The sequence below is a fragment of the Parus major genome, chromosome 13 (assembly GCF_001522545.3).
Source record: "Parus major isolate Abel chromosome 13, Parus_major1.1, whole genome shotgun sequence".
In the NCBI taxonomy this organism is placed as follows: Eukaryota; Metazoa; Chordata; class Aves; order Passeriformes; family Paridae; genus Parus; species Parus major.
Genome location: NC_031782.1, coordinates 14,417,069 through 14,431,944, shown reverse-complemented (window position 1 = coordinate 14,431,944; position 14,876 = coordinate 14,417,069). Strand labels below are relative to the sequence as shown.

The window sequence follows — 14,876 nt, the reverse complement described above, 5'->3', positions numbered from 1 at the left end:
AGCATATGACTGTCGGATTATGCGATCAAAATCTGACCTTTGAATAAAATTGAAAGGTCATCCTAATATATTTTTATATTTGGGCACAATGTTGGAGTTCTTAACTCGCATGAAGTAAAATTTTTTGCTAAAAAAAAAATAAACAAGAGGTGAACTTGTTTTCAAAGGAAAAACCCCTAAATGCCCTGTGTTTTCCCCAGGCTGTATCACTGCACAACACTAAATTATTCTGATGAGGGAAGCAGCCTTTGACATGTTCTTTAAAGGGGGAATTTCTCACTTACTAGCATAGGTCTCTCAATTTTTTTTTCCATAGTGTAGAATATGACTTCAGACAACAAGAAGGAAGATTTCATCAGATTTTGAAAACACTGGACAATGCAGAGCAAAATCCAGCTCCAGCTTCACCTCAGAAGCCTCCACCTGATCCTCCTGCTCCTGAGAAAAAGGAGTTAAGGAGAAAAACAAAAAAGGTGAAAAGAAAATGCTTCTGGTGGATTTGACTTCCTCATGCATCCTTTTACATTTCAAAAGACACTAAAACAGAAAGAGCCTGAGAGCACACACCTGAAAATGTGCTATTATGAAATCAAAAAGGTTAAGAATGTTTAATTAGTGTACCTGAAAAATCAAAATAATTGAATTTAATTAAATCAGCTCACTGAATAAAGGTGCATGAAGATACAATTTTCAAGAAAAGGAATTGTTTCTTTCAAAAGGAAGTTCTCATTTTTTTCCAAGGACACTTTCATATGCTTTGTAAAGACCTTTTTTTCAACTTTCCAAAAATAACAAGTTTTAAATCTCTACTTTAAAAAACAAAGGTAGACAAAGCTGAGCATGTCACATGGCCTTCATTTCCCATTTATAAGCAACATGGACTAAAAGGGAAAAAACTTCATCGAGCTTTGAACAAACCACATCATCAAGAACAAATTCAGGGAAACCTAAATTGTTCAAACAAATCTCTCCTCAAAGGAGACAATTATAATTATTTCATATCCCCACTGAAATAATTTTGTTGCTGTCATCTAATATTGAACAAACAAAAGAATTTCAGCTTAAGTTTTAACTATATCCTTTTCTTTGTTCATTATAAAAAGCCACCATTTAGAAGTTTCAGCCATTTAAGGGACTTCTCTGGAAAGAATTGGGGAGTTGTAAAACAAGAGAAGGTCACAGTAACTCTTGTCTTAAACCCCTGCTCAAGCAAGGTCAGTGAATTTGAGTTGTGAGTATCTCCAAAGACAAGAATCCTCAGCTCCTTGGGAAAGGCTGTTCCAGGGTTTTTCCCTACCATCTACTCTCAACCTCCAGCATTCTGGTTTGTGTCCACTACACCTGGCTCTGTCCAACTACACCTGCAAGAAGAGCTCCATGGATGATGAATCCTCTCTCCTAAATCTTCCAAAAGACTGAACAAACCCAAATGTCATTGTCTCATCTCCCACACTGCAGCCACAGCCATCCTGCTGCTGTCCCTGCACTCAGCTGATGGATTTCACACACCTGGAAGCCTAAAACTGGACACAGTCCCTCAGAGGCCATCACACAATTGCTGGATAAAGAGGAATAACTATTTTGGCTACTGTCTAACTGAATCATTTGCCCAGTCCATCCATTTAAGACCTGTACTGCTGTACAAAAATATCCCAATATTTTTTTTCGCCTTAAGATGTAAATTAATATATGATGAAAAGTTGAACATAATAATAATATTTAGTGAACTGATCTGTATTACACACACAAAAAATAATTATATACGCTGAAAAGGTTTTATCAAATATCAATGCAGCTACTTCTTTCCTCCAAAAATACTCAAGTTACCATTAGCACCATTGGGTGTGCCAATGGAAGCCAATTTATGATTGGTGATCCTATTATTTTATTCATGAAAACATGGTCACCTTTCATATGGGGGGCAGGGGGGAAAAGGTTTTCCAAAGCAAGTTGAGTGGAATGTACTACAGACCTTTTCTTAGAAGTGGCCCTGGTTCAGGGTATTCTATAGATTAAACCCTGCATCTTATTTTTCTAAGTCATCCTGTGTTAATTGTGCAATGTTAGTTTTAAATGTCTGTACACTTTTTGTACACTTCTGTGTTCCTTGAATTCTTAGGGTTAATTGCACATTTGAAAATACATTAAAAACAATTTTGCACAGAAGAATTTTGTCTGGAGAAACTAACTTCTTTATAAAAAGAATCTTTTAGAAGAAAGTATGCAATATTCCATGGCTTAATTTATCAAAATTCTAAAGGACTGACACTTAAAACACATTTCTATGTTAATTTCAGTTAGTACAGAAATGACAGGAACAAAACTGTTGTTATTTTAGAGGCTTTTTAGAAGGAAATTAACTTTTTACTAACATATCTTTAGATTCCTCCAGTGAGACAGAAAAGCTCTTCAATAATAGGTTGTGGTTATAAAAAAGGTAAGAATTAAATGACTCCATCAGAACACATCACTATGTTACACTCAAGTACATGCACTGCTTGTGCTGCTGTGCCAACACCACTGATTCCTTTTTGGCATCAGTCTCTATAATTGATGCAGTGAAGGATTTATTAGTGTAGAAGTTATTCTTGTGTATTAAAATAACATTTTAAGACCAATATCCTCTGTGGTAAAGTATAATAACAAGCAACACCAAGAGCTTTAACACTAGTAACAAAAGCAAGGGCTTTTTCTGTATTGACTTTTTATTAAGTTATGATACAAAAGTAACTTTTTTGCCTTTCTTTTTGTTGACAAGCACAAAAAGTGCTCATTTTAAGCTATCTGATTTTGGGTTTACCCACATTATGCATATGACGCCTTCAATTTATTTTCAAAGATAATTTAAACAAACCACAGCACTTTGCTTCACCACATAACACCAATCAATTCCTGTGTCAGGAGAACTATGAAAACTCTTCAGTTTAAGAAAGTTCAACCAAAGGTAGTTATAAGTAAGGCTCTAAGTCTTATGACCTGAAGAAACATCAATACTCATAAAAATCTGAAATACACTGATTTAAGTGTTTACAGGTTTCATATTTTAATGCCTGAGCTTGATGGGATTCAGAACCATAGCCAATTTTTAATCCTTAATCTCCCAGTCCCAATTAGCTGTTGTTTTCCAGATTCCTGACTCTGTGGATTTTGATTTTGCTCTCAGTCAGTAAAGTCTGGATATGAAATTGTGTTTGTGCCTTTGCCCCTGGAGCAGCAGGGAAGGGCAGGAGGCTCTGGGCCAGCCAAGCCTCAGCCAAGCAGGAACAGCCACTTCTGTCCCTGCCTTCCCTCTGCCCAGAGTCTTCAAACTCACCCCCTTCAAGGACAGAAAATATGGAATTCCAATGCTGTGAAAGCATTATCCTTTCTACTGCAAGGAGTTTTTACCCCCAGTCATTCCCATGGTACTTGACACTCAAAAGGTTTTCTACATCAAACTTGAGAGAACTTTGGAAAAAAAACAACTTTTGTCCCACTGAAAGGTGTTGGTGGGGAGTTGTCAGTCGTGGATACATCAAGAGCAGGAAAAGGGAAACGCTGTTTAGCTGCTGTTTTGTTTAGATTTTAAAATGTGCATATCTTAGCAATATAAAATAATTAAAATTTAAAGCTTTGTGACACATAATTGGAGAATCTTGGCTATATGAAAATATGATATGAAAGGGTTTATGGGAAATATGATATTGGGGTTTTTATTTTAGTAATTAATTATTAATTCCTATAGGAAAGAAAAAAGTGCCAGATACACACTACACAATTTATAATGTGAAGATTGGAACAACAGTAGAAATTTGCAGACTGTTGGAAGATAAAAGTATTGGCTACAAAAAACTTCTCTGGTTTACAAAATAACAGCATAATCACTAAAACTAGCTCCCAGAGCAGGAAATAAATGTTAGAAATACAAACACATTTTTAAATAAAATTGAAAAATAACCAACAACTCCCCACAAGTTGTCATAAAACCCTACCAAAAAATCCAAATCACAGCTACCTGCCAGCACTTGATTATGAAAATACTGTGGGCTTCTGAGAAATACATATTTAAATGATATATGCTATATATAAAACATTGCACAGAATGCAGCATATTCCAAAATTACTGTATTTGAAACTGTTGTTTTATGGAGTCAAACTGACTTTCTTTAAAAATTAAAAATGTATGAATAAAATACTGATTTGTCTCCTGTTACAGCAGTTCATGTAGGGCTTCTGATGGTTCTGTGCACTATAATAATCCTGCCAGCATAGACACACAACATCTTCCTAATGACACTCAATATCTAATGTATGTTTTGTATATTTCTAGGCCCTTTAAATGTGATGTTATCTTTTGCAATAAAACGAGATATTTTTATTAGGTTTCAGGAATGAATTAATAATAAACAACATTTAGATTACAAAGGAAGGGAACAGCTGTTCTTTGGGAAAAGAAAAAATAAATGGAAAGCTAACAGGCATGTCATGGAATCATTCTTGCAGCATTTCCAGGTACAGCAAGGATGTCAATTTGAATATCAAACAAAAGAGCTGCAGCTTTTAGCTAGACCATGAGTGTATTTGAACACATCAAATTCTCCAACCACTGCAGCTCTGTAAATAGTTTCTGTGGTTGTTGTCTGCTCTAGAGTGGCTTTGCTTAGTAGAGCTCACAGATTTCTTTTTGGCAAAGTTTTATTTGTAGAATATTTGATATAAATACTGCCTAAAAACATTTCTGTGTAGCATAGCTACACACTTATTTCATCATGTTAAACTGATATTGTAATCAAAATCAAGTCCAGAAATACTAAAGGAAACTTTTTATGTGCATATAGTGGATTTATGATATTTCTATTTACCTATTCAAGCCAAGACTGAAAACAAGTATTTTTGTGTTCTACATGGTTTATAAATTTGACTTCTATAGTTCCTGTAGCAGGACTTCATTACATGACAATAACCTTTAACTAAAAGTTTAAATCTCATGAGGTATTCAAGGTAAGGCTTGAGTAGCCAGTTTCAGACAATAAACTTGACCCTCTTCATGAAAGTGTAGAAGCCCTTCTACAACTACAAACAGCGAAGATTTTGTGGGCTTTTAAGAGCAAAAACTACCAAGCAGCTGTTAAAGCCTTCAGCTGCTGAAACACCACAGTGAAGGCAAGAATGGCATTTAACTAAGTCTTCCCTGCAGTAGCAGCAGAGAGCCAAATTACCTTTCCACCACCTCCTTCTCCTGGGGAGATTATTTCTTTCTGAGCCTGACTCTTCTCAGTAATTACATGAACACAGCTCCCAGCAGGCACTTACCAGCTAAGCCCAAGGCAGAACCCTCCCTTTCCCTTTTTCCCTTCAACTGGCATCACAGCACAAAAGGATCCAGGCAACTGTAAAGCCAGATCTCTGCCAACAAGCTAGAAGATTGTGAAAAGAACACCTGAATATGAAAATTAACCTGCTTAACCCTGTCAGAAAGCAAAAAATCCTCTCAGGTAAATCAGATCCAGTTATCTGTCAGGTGCAAGGCATTTCAACTTGCAAGCAATTATAGGTTTTGTAAATTGTAACCATTGTTCTTATCAGCATAAATCAGTATTAGCATTACTTTCTATAGCATTTTCAAGTTATACTAAATTACACTGCAGAAGATAATAAAAATATTTGCAACATTCACAAACAAGTAACAGACTTAAAAATCTAGAGTAACCTTCTGTCCTTCTGGAAGTGATAGATTTGAAATGTCACTTATATCTGTATAACTTCAGCTACACAGACCAGCTGCAGAAATTCCACATGTCCCACCTGTACTTGCAGAATTCACCATATTTTCAGCAATTTGAGCTCATCTAAGCATTGTCCTGGACATAATTCTTGACTGTAGGCTTCATTTTGAAAAGATCAAGCATTTGGGCTTTCACAGCGAGTTTGACCCTCTCAAAAGGGTTAAAACAAACCTGAAAATCAACTTGGTGAACTAAAGTAGAACACAGAGCATGGAAAAAGCTTCTTTTGCCAGTTATTTCTGAATAAAAAAGGACTTTTGCTCATTAAAAACAATTTATTTGCTTATAAAAGGCTACTCTGTTAAGAAGTATTGCTTCAGCTGTAGAAAACATAGCAATTTATTGGAATTCTGCTTTGGAAAACCTCCAAAATGCCCAATAAACAAATATGTAGAGGTTCTCATGAACATAATTAGAAGCAACTGAAGTGCATTTCAAAATTCACAGTGAATTTGCTCTTTTCAGGTTAAAACAGCTGAAGAAATTACAGTAGATGGGAGGGGAAAGAAAAAAGAAGCAGATTTTCTAAGCCATTTCAATTTACTGTAACAAGCTTGTTTCCTACTGGTTTCCTAATGGATCTTTTATGCAGGATTAAAACAGCTTCGTTTTGCCTTTTCATGTGCTGTTTATGGTATCCAGAAATAGTTCTTAACAGACTGCTTAGGTCATGCACAGCACTCCTATCACACTTTCTTTGTACAGAAAACACTTTCCAGCACTCCAGAGAACTGAAAGGGTCACTGGTCTTCATTCCAAACCATTCCCTGTTGTGACCATGGATGTGCCCGAGGGTTCAACAAGTGCAGCAACAGCCTGGAGTTCAAAACAGCTACAGAGATGCCTCAAACTTGCAGATGTACCACCAGGGAGTCCAAAGCAACCACTGGCAAATATTTCCTCTGGGGAACTCAATTAGTCTCCTCAATTATTAGGAGCCTAATCATTAGGAGGCACACATGCTCTGGCTGGCAATGATCTAAAACTGTTATTTTCCAATAGAAATAAACAGGGAAACACAGGATGTTTTTAAAGGCACACAATGTACCTCTTGTGGCCAAAACCATCAAGCAAATGATGCTATGATTTTGTAGAATAAAATAAATCTCCGAAGACAAGCCATTAAAAAGCATCTTCCCATAAGTGAACAGTCTGAAGGGCAAGCTCTGAATACCCAGTACATTCCCACATAGTCTAAATCCAGAGGAGTGCTCAGGTGATATGTACTTAAATCTGAATAGATTGCAAAATCTCAATATAACTCAAACAGAACCTTAAATCATGGAACCTCCACAAAATAAAATCTCAGGTGAGTGTTTAGTGCCAGAATATGCCCAGATATTTTTTTTTAGTTTTACTCATACAATTTCACTATAGATTAGTAGAAATATTCTTTTCAGTGCCTTAAACCATGTATTTTATGCAGGTTTGCAAAACTTTGTTCTTTTTTTTGAAAATATCAATTAACTTTCTATTTATCATTTGTTCTCTTAAAGAATGTTCAAATCTTATGACTATACTTCAAAATACTGTGACTACAGTGTCACAGCTGAATGAAAAAAAAAAGCAAAGCTTGAGACTTTTTTAATTAAAAGCAAATAATTCACAAGGATGCCACAAATGCTATATTTGTATTTTTATAAAATGAGTTTCAAAGCATTGAAAATGCATTAAAATATTACTCACAATTAATGGATCTCGTCCCATTGTAATAACAGTTCTGTTCACTGTGCGTAGTAACTGCACCATTATTTCTTGAATATGGTGAAAAGTTGAAGCCTGCAAGTGAAAAAAACCAGAGTTTTGATATTAAAATAATATCTCTTTGAAAAGTAAGAAGAAACCAATTATTTCCATTTTGACAGTTCAAGTTGTACAATATAACAGCCCTATTGAAAGAGCAACACTAATTCTTCTTGCTCACACTGCTCCTTAGTTCCAGCAATTTCAGTGGAATACTCGTGTCCAATTTCAATCCAATTTCAGCCCAATCTACTCCACAACTGGTTTTTGTTTCAAACAGTCACTTCCCATCTCTCACTCAAAGGACTCCTGCTCTCCCCCTAACTGTGCAGTCTGTAGCTTAACCCTGGCACAGTTAACTTGAGGCAAATTCTCTCCCAGCTCCCCTATCTGTCAGTGCTCTCACAGGGCAGGCTGGGGCATAGGAATATTCTTAGCTGGCAGTCACAAATACAGAGTTATTAAAGGAGAAACTTGTCCTCTGTACCCAAGCTGCTCTGGGAAGGCACAAACTGGACATGGTTGGCCCAAGTACTGCTCTTGCTGCCTGGAGGACAGTATTTGGTTATTTATTTTAAAACCCTGAGCAAATGGGCATGACCTCCTGTTCACCACTTTCACTGACCTTGCTCTGATCACTCGACAACTTGGGAAAGCAGATGCAACAAAAAAGAAAAAGTCTAAACAAATTTCCAGTAAAAAAGGATATTTAGCTTACTCCAAGACCTTTACTTAATGTCAGATATAGCATGGAAAGAACACAATCACAGAAGCCATGTCGAGTTCTTAATGTTTTAGGTAGCTGAGAAACTGCCCCAGGTTCTGTTTTCCCTCTGAGTCAGCCAATGTCTTCTTTTTCTTTCTCCTATTCTGATTGCCAGATACAACCACACACCTCAAAAAAGGGACCTTCCTCACATCTGGCAATTTATTTATTGTTACCATTTAGTCCTCCTGTGTCCCTTGACAATGACACACAAGCTGAAGGGATCCCCTCACCTGTCACAGCATTTCAGAAGTTGTTATATTCTATAAATGAAAAACATAGTCACAGAATAATTTGTGTTTGGTGTTTCCTTCTTTAAAATTTCACTTTCTCTGGTTCAGTCCTGTTTATAACACGACCACACTTGAGAGTGGCTGCACAGAAGACACATTTGTTGTTTTTATAACATTGTTTATCACTATAATTTAAAAAAAAATTATCAACAGCCAAAACTGATAAACTATCTAGTGTCATTTAGCACAGGGATATAATTTGTTCATTAGTTTCCCTTTTTTTTAATTCAAAGATGAGGGCTCATATAATGTAAGTTCACTTCCAGATTTCAGTATGTGCTATACCATAATTAGTAACAATTCAGAACATTGCATAATGAGTTTTAACATTTAGCCCTGACTCCATCATTAAAGATGAGCCCTATTCTTAATTCACAAGTAGCACATAACAAACCTCTCCTGGAAAGACTATTACATATGCTCAAGCACACAAAGGTTATTTTCTACCAGACCTTTGATTTTCAGAGAAACATTAGCAAATGAAATAAAATGGTTTCTCTATGAAACTGAGACTCCTTTTCTTCTTGATAATCTAAGAAACGATTAAGCATTCAATAACGACATTGCTAAATTAACAAAAATTGTTTTCACACATTGTCAATACACAAGATTTCAGCTTTTATCTTACAGCTTCTAGCTTCAGAAGATGGTCTAACAACCAACTGCAACTTGTGCTTTTGCAGATCATTTTTCTCTGCACATGGATGACATGGGAAAACCCACCATCATTTGGCTTCAGTCCATTGATTAAGCATAAGATTTTAAATTAACTACTTGTATCATGTATTAGTGTTCTCTTGGAAAAAAAATAATTGTATTATTCCATTTAATTAAATATGGTGATCAAAAATGTTTGTCTTCCCTGTTGGAGAGATTTGCCAAGGCATGGAACAAGCAGGGTTCATGCTCTGCAGGCAGGTCAGCAGGGGAGTGTTCTCACAGAACTCAAACACCTTTGGGTTCCTTGTCAGGCTGGATGGCACAGATGGGTACACAAATTAGCTAATAGAAAATCCAAGCCAGACAAAATTTCACTCTTTCAAAAATACCTGTACAGTGTAAAAGCAGAGGCTGTTTGAGTTAGCTTTCATTTTCTATTTAAATTGCTACAGAATTGGGACAGAAAAAGCAATTCTGTTGTTTCAGAGTCAACCCTGCAGTTCAGATTCTGATGGAGTGTTCATTTATTTGGACAGTGGCAAACAGAGACTCACTGAATGGCTGCTTGGGAATTACAACATTACCCAGCCTGTACTTGAGATACCCACTTGGAAACACTTCTGTCAATTCATTTCAGCTGTCCCTGCTCTGTCTCCTCCCCAGCTCTCACCCTGCTCTCCCCTCCTCCCTGGCATGGGCTCAGTGAGAAACACAGGAGGCCTTGGCACTGTGCAAACACAATTCAGCAATAGCTAAAATTTCATTGCTGCATTATCAACACTGTTCTGGTCAGAAATCCAAACCATGGCACTGTGTGGGCAGCCACAGAGGAAATGAGCTCTGCACCAACCAGATCCTGTGTGCTCACTCTCTGGTGCACCCAGTTCTGTAACCTGTATCCCCTCTTTGACACACATACAAATAAAGGCACATATTAAAGGATAACAATTTCTTTTTTAAACCATAACTCATAATCCTGCATTGTTCTGGCTGAAAAGTCTCTGCAGAATACCTTAAGGTAATTGGCCTTGAAAGAACATGCAGAATTCCTGACTACATCCCTTTGAAATTCTCTTTTGCTAAAGCATTAAGATCTGCCATAAGTTAGGGAAATGCTTAAAAAATTTCTTTACAATTCTAAAATGCCTCCAGGCTTGTTTGCTACTGTTTGCTAAACAGCTTAAAACTCAACTGCTGCCAATTATTGACAATGCACAGAAAGAAGAAGATTCTTCATCTCTCTGGCACTTACAGTCTTAACCAAGATTTCTCTATAGATTCCAAGAGAAAGCATTTACCATTATATTTAATTTTTTAAGCACTATAAATAAAAAATTGTTCTGATTCAGTAAATCTTAAAACATAGTATATATGTCAGATTAGAGGCAAAGCCACCTCATGAAGAACTGCCAGACTGCATGAAACAAAGTGTTGTAAAGAGGAAAAAGAGAAGTGGTTTTAATTAAAACAGAAACAAAAAATCACTGATTTAATCATGACCTTCATCAATGACTTGCAGTTCTGAGATTTAACTGTATTTCACAGGTGCTTGAAGCACAATCTGAAGCTACAAAGCTAATTTCAGACATGATTAAGTCAAAACATGCCATTTATGTCCAAAAATTGTTTGCTGGAGAGGAATCTTAAAATCAAACCTTAGCATCTCACTGAGACACCCAACAGTGACTGTCTTGTCATAAAAATGAACTCACAAACACTACACAAAACAGAGATTTTTAACAACATGCTGGCTACCTGCAGAACCCAGCAGTGAGGCAGCAGCTGAAGAAAACAGCATTTGAACACAAGGATCTGATGATTCCCATGTTCCCACACCCTAAACAATGTGAGGCAAAACAGCAGAGCAGAGCAGGTAATATGAAAATATCCTTGCCTTTGACAAAGAAAATGCATTCTTCAAAAATTCTTTAACAACTTCAAAGATCACTTCACAGTATAAATTTTCACCACATGAAACAGAACAACTACTGCTGTTTTTTCTTCCCTGTCCTTTGTGTGTGTTCTATTTCTGGTGACTTTCACAAAATAAACACAATGCAAAAATATCAAAGTTAAGTTTCCAAAAAGTTTTGAATACTAGTCTGAAACCAGGTTTCTCTACTGAGATGGAAAAAACCAGAAGAAATAGGGAAAATACATTGGTGTTGTTAATTTTGTAACGTGATTCTGCTGCTAAAGGCTGAAACTTTCTCCTCCAGCAGGTCAAACTCTCCATTTTCTTAGAAAGAGGTTAAGAAATGCAGGGAATTAATTGTTGAATAGAAAACTGTATTCATTTTAGGGTTCAAGTGTAGTCCCAGCTGAAATAATTTGGTTAATTACCAAACCAATTGTCTGTATCTGGATCACTGTGAATAAAGGCATCCTGAAGGACACTGCCTGAACAATAACTCAGCCATATGTGAACACTTTCATTTGCCTACAGGTAACAAAGTATTTACTGCTGCAAGCAAATACAGCCTTGAAACAAGATTTCTCACTTAGGCTGGAAAATAAACATGTGTGTTACACTCCAGAGAAATCTGTAGTGGCTCTTAAAGACAGATCACTGTGTGATCCTTGGTTGCTGCTGTGTTGCCTTCCTTTGCTCTTTTTCCTCTGTCAAATAAATAATCTCAATAGAAGATTTTTCAGTACTGAAGCAGGATCAGTGTTTGATTAAAAAAAATGAGATAATAATCCATGGATTCCTCTGTCAAGGAAGGAAAAAGCTACGAGTGATGGCCACACATTTGCTGTTGTGGTTACAAAGCCCAGTGTTACAGTTTTATATATCCTAAAATCCATATTCTCTCTGACCAGCAGCTGCATTTCCAGAGGCAGGCCAGGGTGTGGACTTTCTGCAACAGAAGCATCTGGTTCTTTTGTTGATATCCCAACTATTCTATGATATTTCTTAGGAATTTGATGCTTCTATAGGTGAGCATGTTCTGATATCAGTGTGAGGTTTAAACTTACCCCAAGGGGCTTTTCTCCTTGTATCAGAAATGCATCAGTATTCCCTGCAAATATAATCTGTAAATAACTGTGACCCAAAAATCTCACAGAGAATCTCCAGTTTACCTTCCTTGAAAGAAACTATTGCAGAAATGCCACTTCTGTTGAACAAATGTAATTTTTTTTAATGCATCTGTTTGAAATTCTCAGCAATTCTGCTGTTCTGCATAATGTTCTCACTCACACAAAGATGAGCTACAAACCCATATTTTCAGTAGGCTTTAATGAGCTTTTAACATGTCAGCAACTGCTGCTATGGACAGCAACTGTTAAATTCAAAAATAAACTTCATTTATGCAGTACACATACAGAGAAAGTATTACTCATCTTGCTTTACAGTTGTGTTTTACCTTTTAAAGGATACAGTAACAAAACTGGTTACTTTGCATTAGAGCCTTATGAGATGATAACTTCGATTTTTGCCCTATCACGTTTTCACCATTTTTCTCAAGAATTACATTTCAAACTCAGAATTTCCAATATTTCTTTTGTATCCCCTTGGATCAATCCCTCCTGAACTGCTTAAGTCTAAACCAATGAGGCAAATAGCTCCTAATACACAGGGAAAGATTGCCCTGTGCAAACTGAAAAGCCTCAGCGGTATCAAAGATTTTTATAAAATCAAGATATATGCTGTAATGATTTCATTTACTAGGAAATGATCCAAGGAGCCACAGTGAAAAACCCCTAAAATGACAACTTGTCTTAATGCAAAGTCTACAAAGTTTGAACACGTGTATCAGAAGATTACAGCTGAGGAAAAATCAGCACATATTCACAGATTAAGAAAATTACAGTTTCTTCATGTAATTAATTATGATGTTTTCTCAGAATAAATTCCTCAAATAATTGAGAAGCTTCATTGAATAACCTGCTGCTCATTAAAAAGTGAGGGACTAAAAAATCAATTCAACATGCTCTCAAATGAGGAAAAAAAAGAACCACTCAGATGAAAATTTCAGTGTTCCAAAATTTCAGAAATCTGATAAAGAAACTACAGTCTCCAAGTGAAATACAGGAAAGAGTAATCTGTTTTACCCAGATACTGCTGAAAGCAGAAACCATATTCTACAATATTTGTACAGTGAAAAGCATTTGTTTCAGACACTGCAGGGGTTTTTATGAGTTTATTCTGTATAATTAAAATAATTACAGAATAACCAATGGGAAGCTGTGGTTGGAAGGGACCTTGCAAGGTCATGTAGTCCATGAAATCTCCATCATCAACTGGATCAGGTTACTCAGAAGTCACTACTCATCTTTAATACCTCAGCTGCCCTTTGGTTTATGAAAAATAGGAGAAAAGTTCAATTTGCCACTGACTTGCACTAAATATTTGAAAGAGATTAATCATCATCAATAATTTACTTACTAATCAGCTCAGGCTTTCTACAGACTTGGCCTCTCTACATCATCATCAATACTCACAGGTTCTTGACAGCTCAGCACCTCCAGGATGCTGTTAAGTAATTCAACACAGTACTTCCTCTCCTGGAGCTGGAGCTGCTGATCTTCCTTCTGTTCCAGTAATTCCCTCAGCTCTTTTGTAATCACAGGAAGCAGAATGTCCCTGCATTCTGAAAGAAAGCAAATTATCTTAACAAGAAATAGAAATTAAATAGTATGTGCAAAGAAACCCTCCCCCCCAAAGAGTGAAACACTTTATGCTTTAACAGCCACAGTCACAACGTGGAATTGTTGATTTTCCGATCGTGCCTTGGGAATATTCCAAACTTGTGTGGTATTTTCATAAGTCAACAATATTTTCATATATCAATACCAAAAGTTCCTGATAAAAATAATTTTCTTCAGTTAAATTCTGAAGCCTGTTCAGTTTATATCAAGTACTTGGGGACAAATTACTCACATCTTGCAATTTATTGTGTTTAAGCAATGACAGGATTTTAATGTAAGAAAATTACTGTATTTATTAACTTTCTTCTGAAAATAAGACTCATACAGCAGAACAGAACTATGTAATAATTTTTGAAACATATCTTTTAAAAGCACATAAAAGAATGTAATAAAAAGACTCTAATGAAAGGCCTATTGAGCCTGTGATAGGGAGAGCTGTGCATATATTCATCCTTATTTTAAATTTAAGGAAGTCAACATAAACATGAAGTTGCATTCCAATCTCACATGTACATTTTTTAAGAGAGGTGCTTATAGGAAATGTCAGGAGTACAAAAAACACAAATTTGAAATAACTTGAATGAGAGAAATATCTATTCAGTGATAAAAAAAAATACACTTTTTTAAAAATAATGATTTAGAGCACCTGGACACACAGTGCACTCTCTGATAAACAAGTGCAGGGTGAGACATGGTGAAACTTTATCTAATGTGATTTAAAACAAGCCAGGGGCTCAGAATCCCCCCAGAATAAGTGAGTTACTACAGGAAGACAGGAGGGTGAGAGAAAGAAAGACAGAAAGCAAGCAAGAAAGCAAGAAAGAAAGACAAGAGAGACAGAAAGGAGAGGAGAGAAAGGCAGAAAGGGAGAAAGAGAGAGAGAAAGAGAGAAAGAAAGAAAAAAAGAGAGAAAAAAGAGAGAAAAAAGAGAGAAAAAAGAGAGAAAAAAGAGAGAAAAAAGAGAGAAAAAAGAGAGAAAAAAGAGAGAAAAAAGAG

General features: G+C 36.2%; 2 protein-coding genes across 2 annotated transcripts in view; one reads left to right on the top strand and one right to left on the bottom strand.

Moving 5' to 3' along the window:
- Nucleotides 1-7,176, top strand: part of INSYN2B (inhibitory synaptic factor family member 2B) — a 34,305-nt gene extending 27,129 nt beyond the window's left edge. The window contains exon 4 of the mRNA XM_015641558.3: nucleotides 317-7,176. Coding sequence (XP_015497044.1) covers nucleotides 317-503 — 187 coding nt within the window. The 3' untranslated portion in view covers nucleotides 504-7,176. The remainder of the gene's footprint in view (nucleotides 1-316) is intronic.
- DOCK2 (dedicator of cytokinesis 2) overlaps nucleotides 1-14,876 on the bottom strand; it is a 154,622-nt gene that overhangs the window by 86,163 nt on the left and 53,583 nt on the right. Inside the window, exons 26-27 of the mRNA XM_015641547.3 lie at nucleotides 13,674-13,822; nucleotides 7,452-7,544 (exon numbers count right to left, since the gene is read on the bottom strand). Of these exons, the coding sequence (XP_015497033.1) occupies nucleotides 7,452-7,544; nucleotides 13,674-13,822 (242 nt within the window). The remainder of the gene's footprint in view (nucleotides 1-7,451; nucleotides 7,545-13,673; nucleotides 13,823-14,876) is intronic.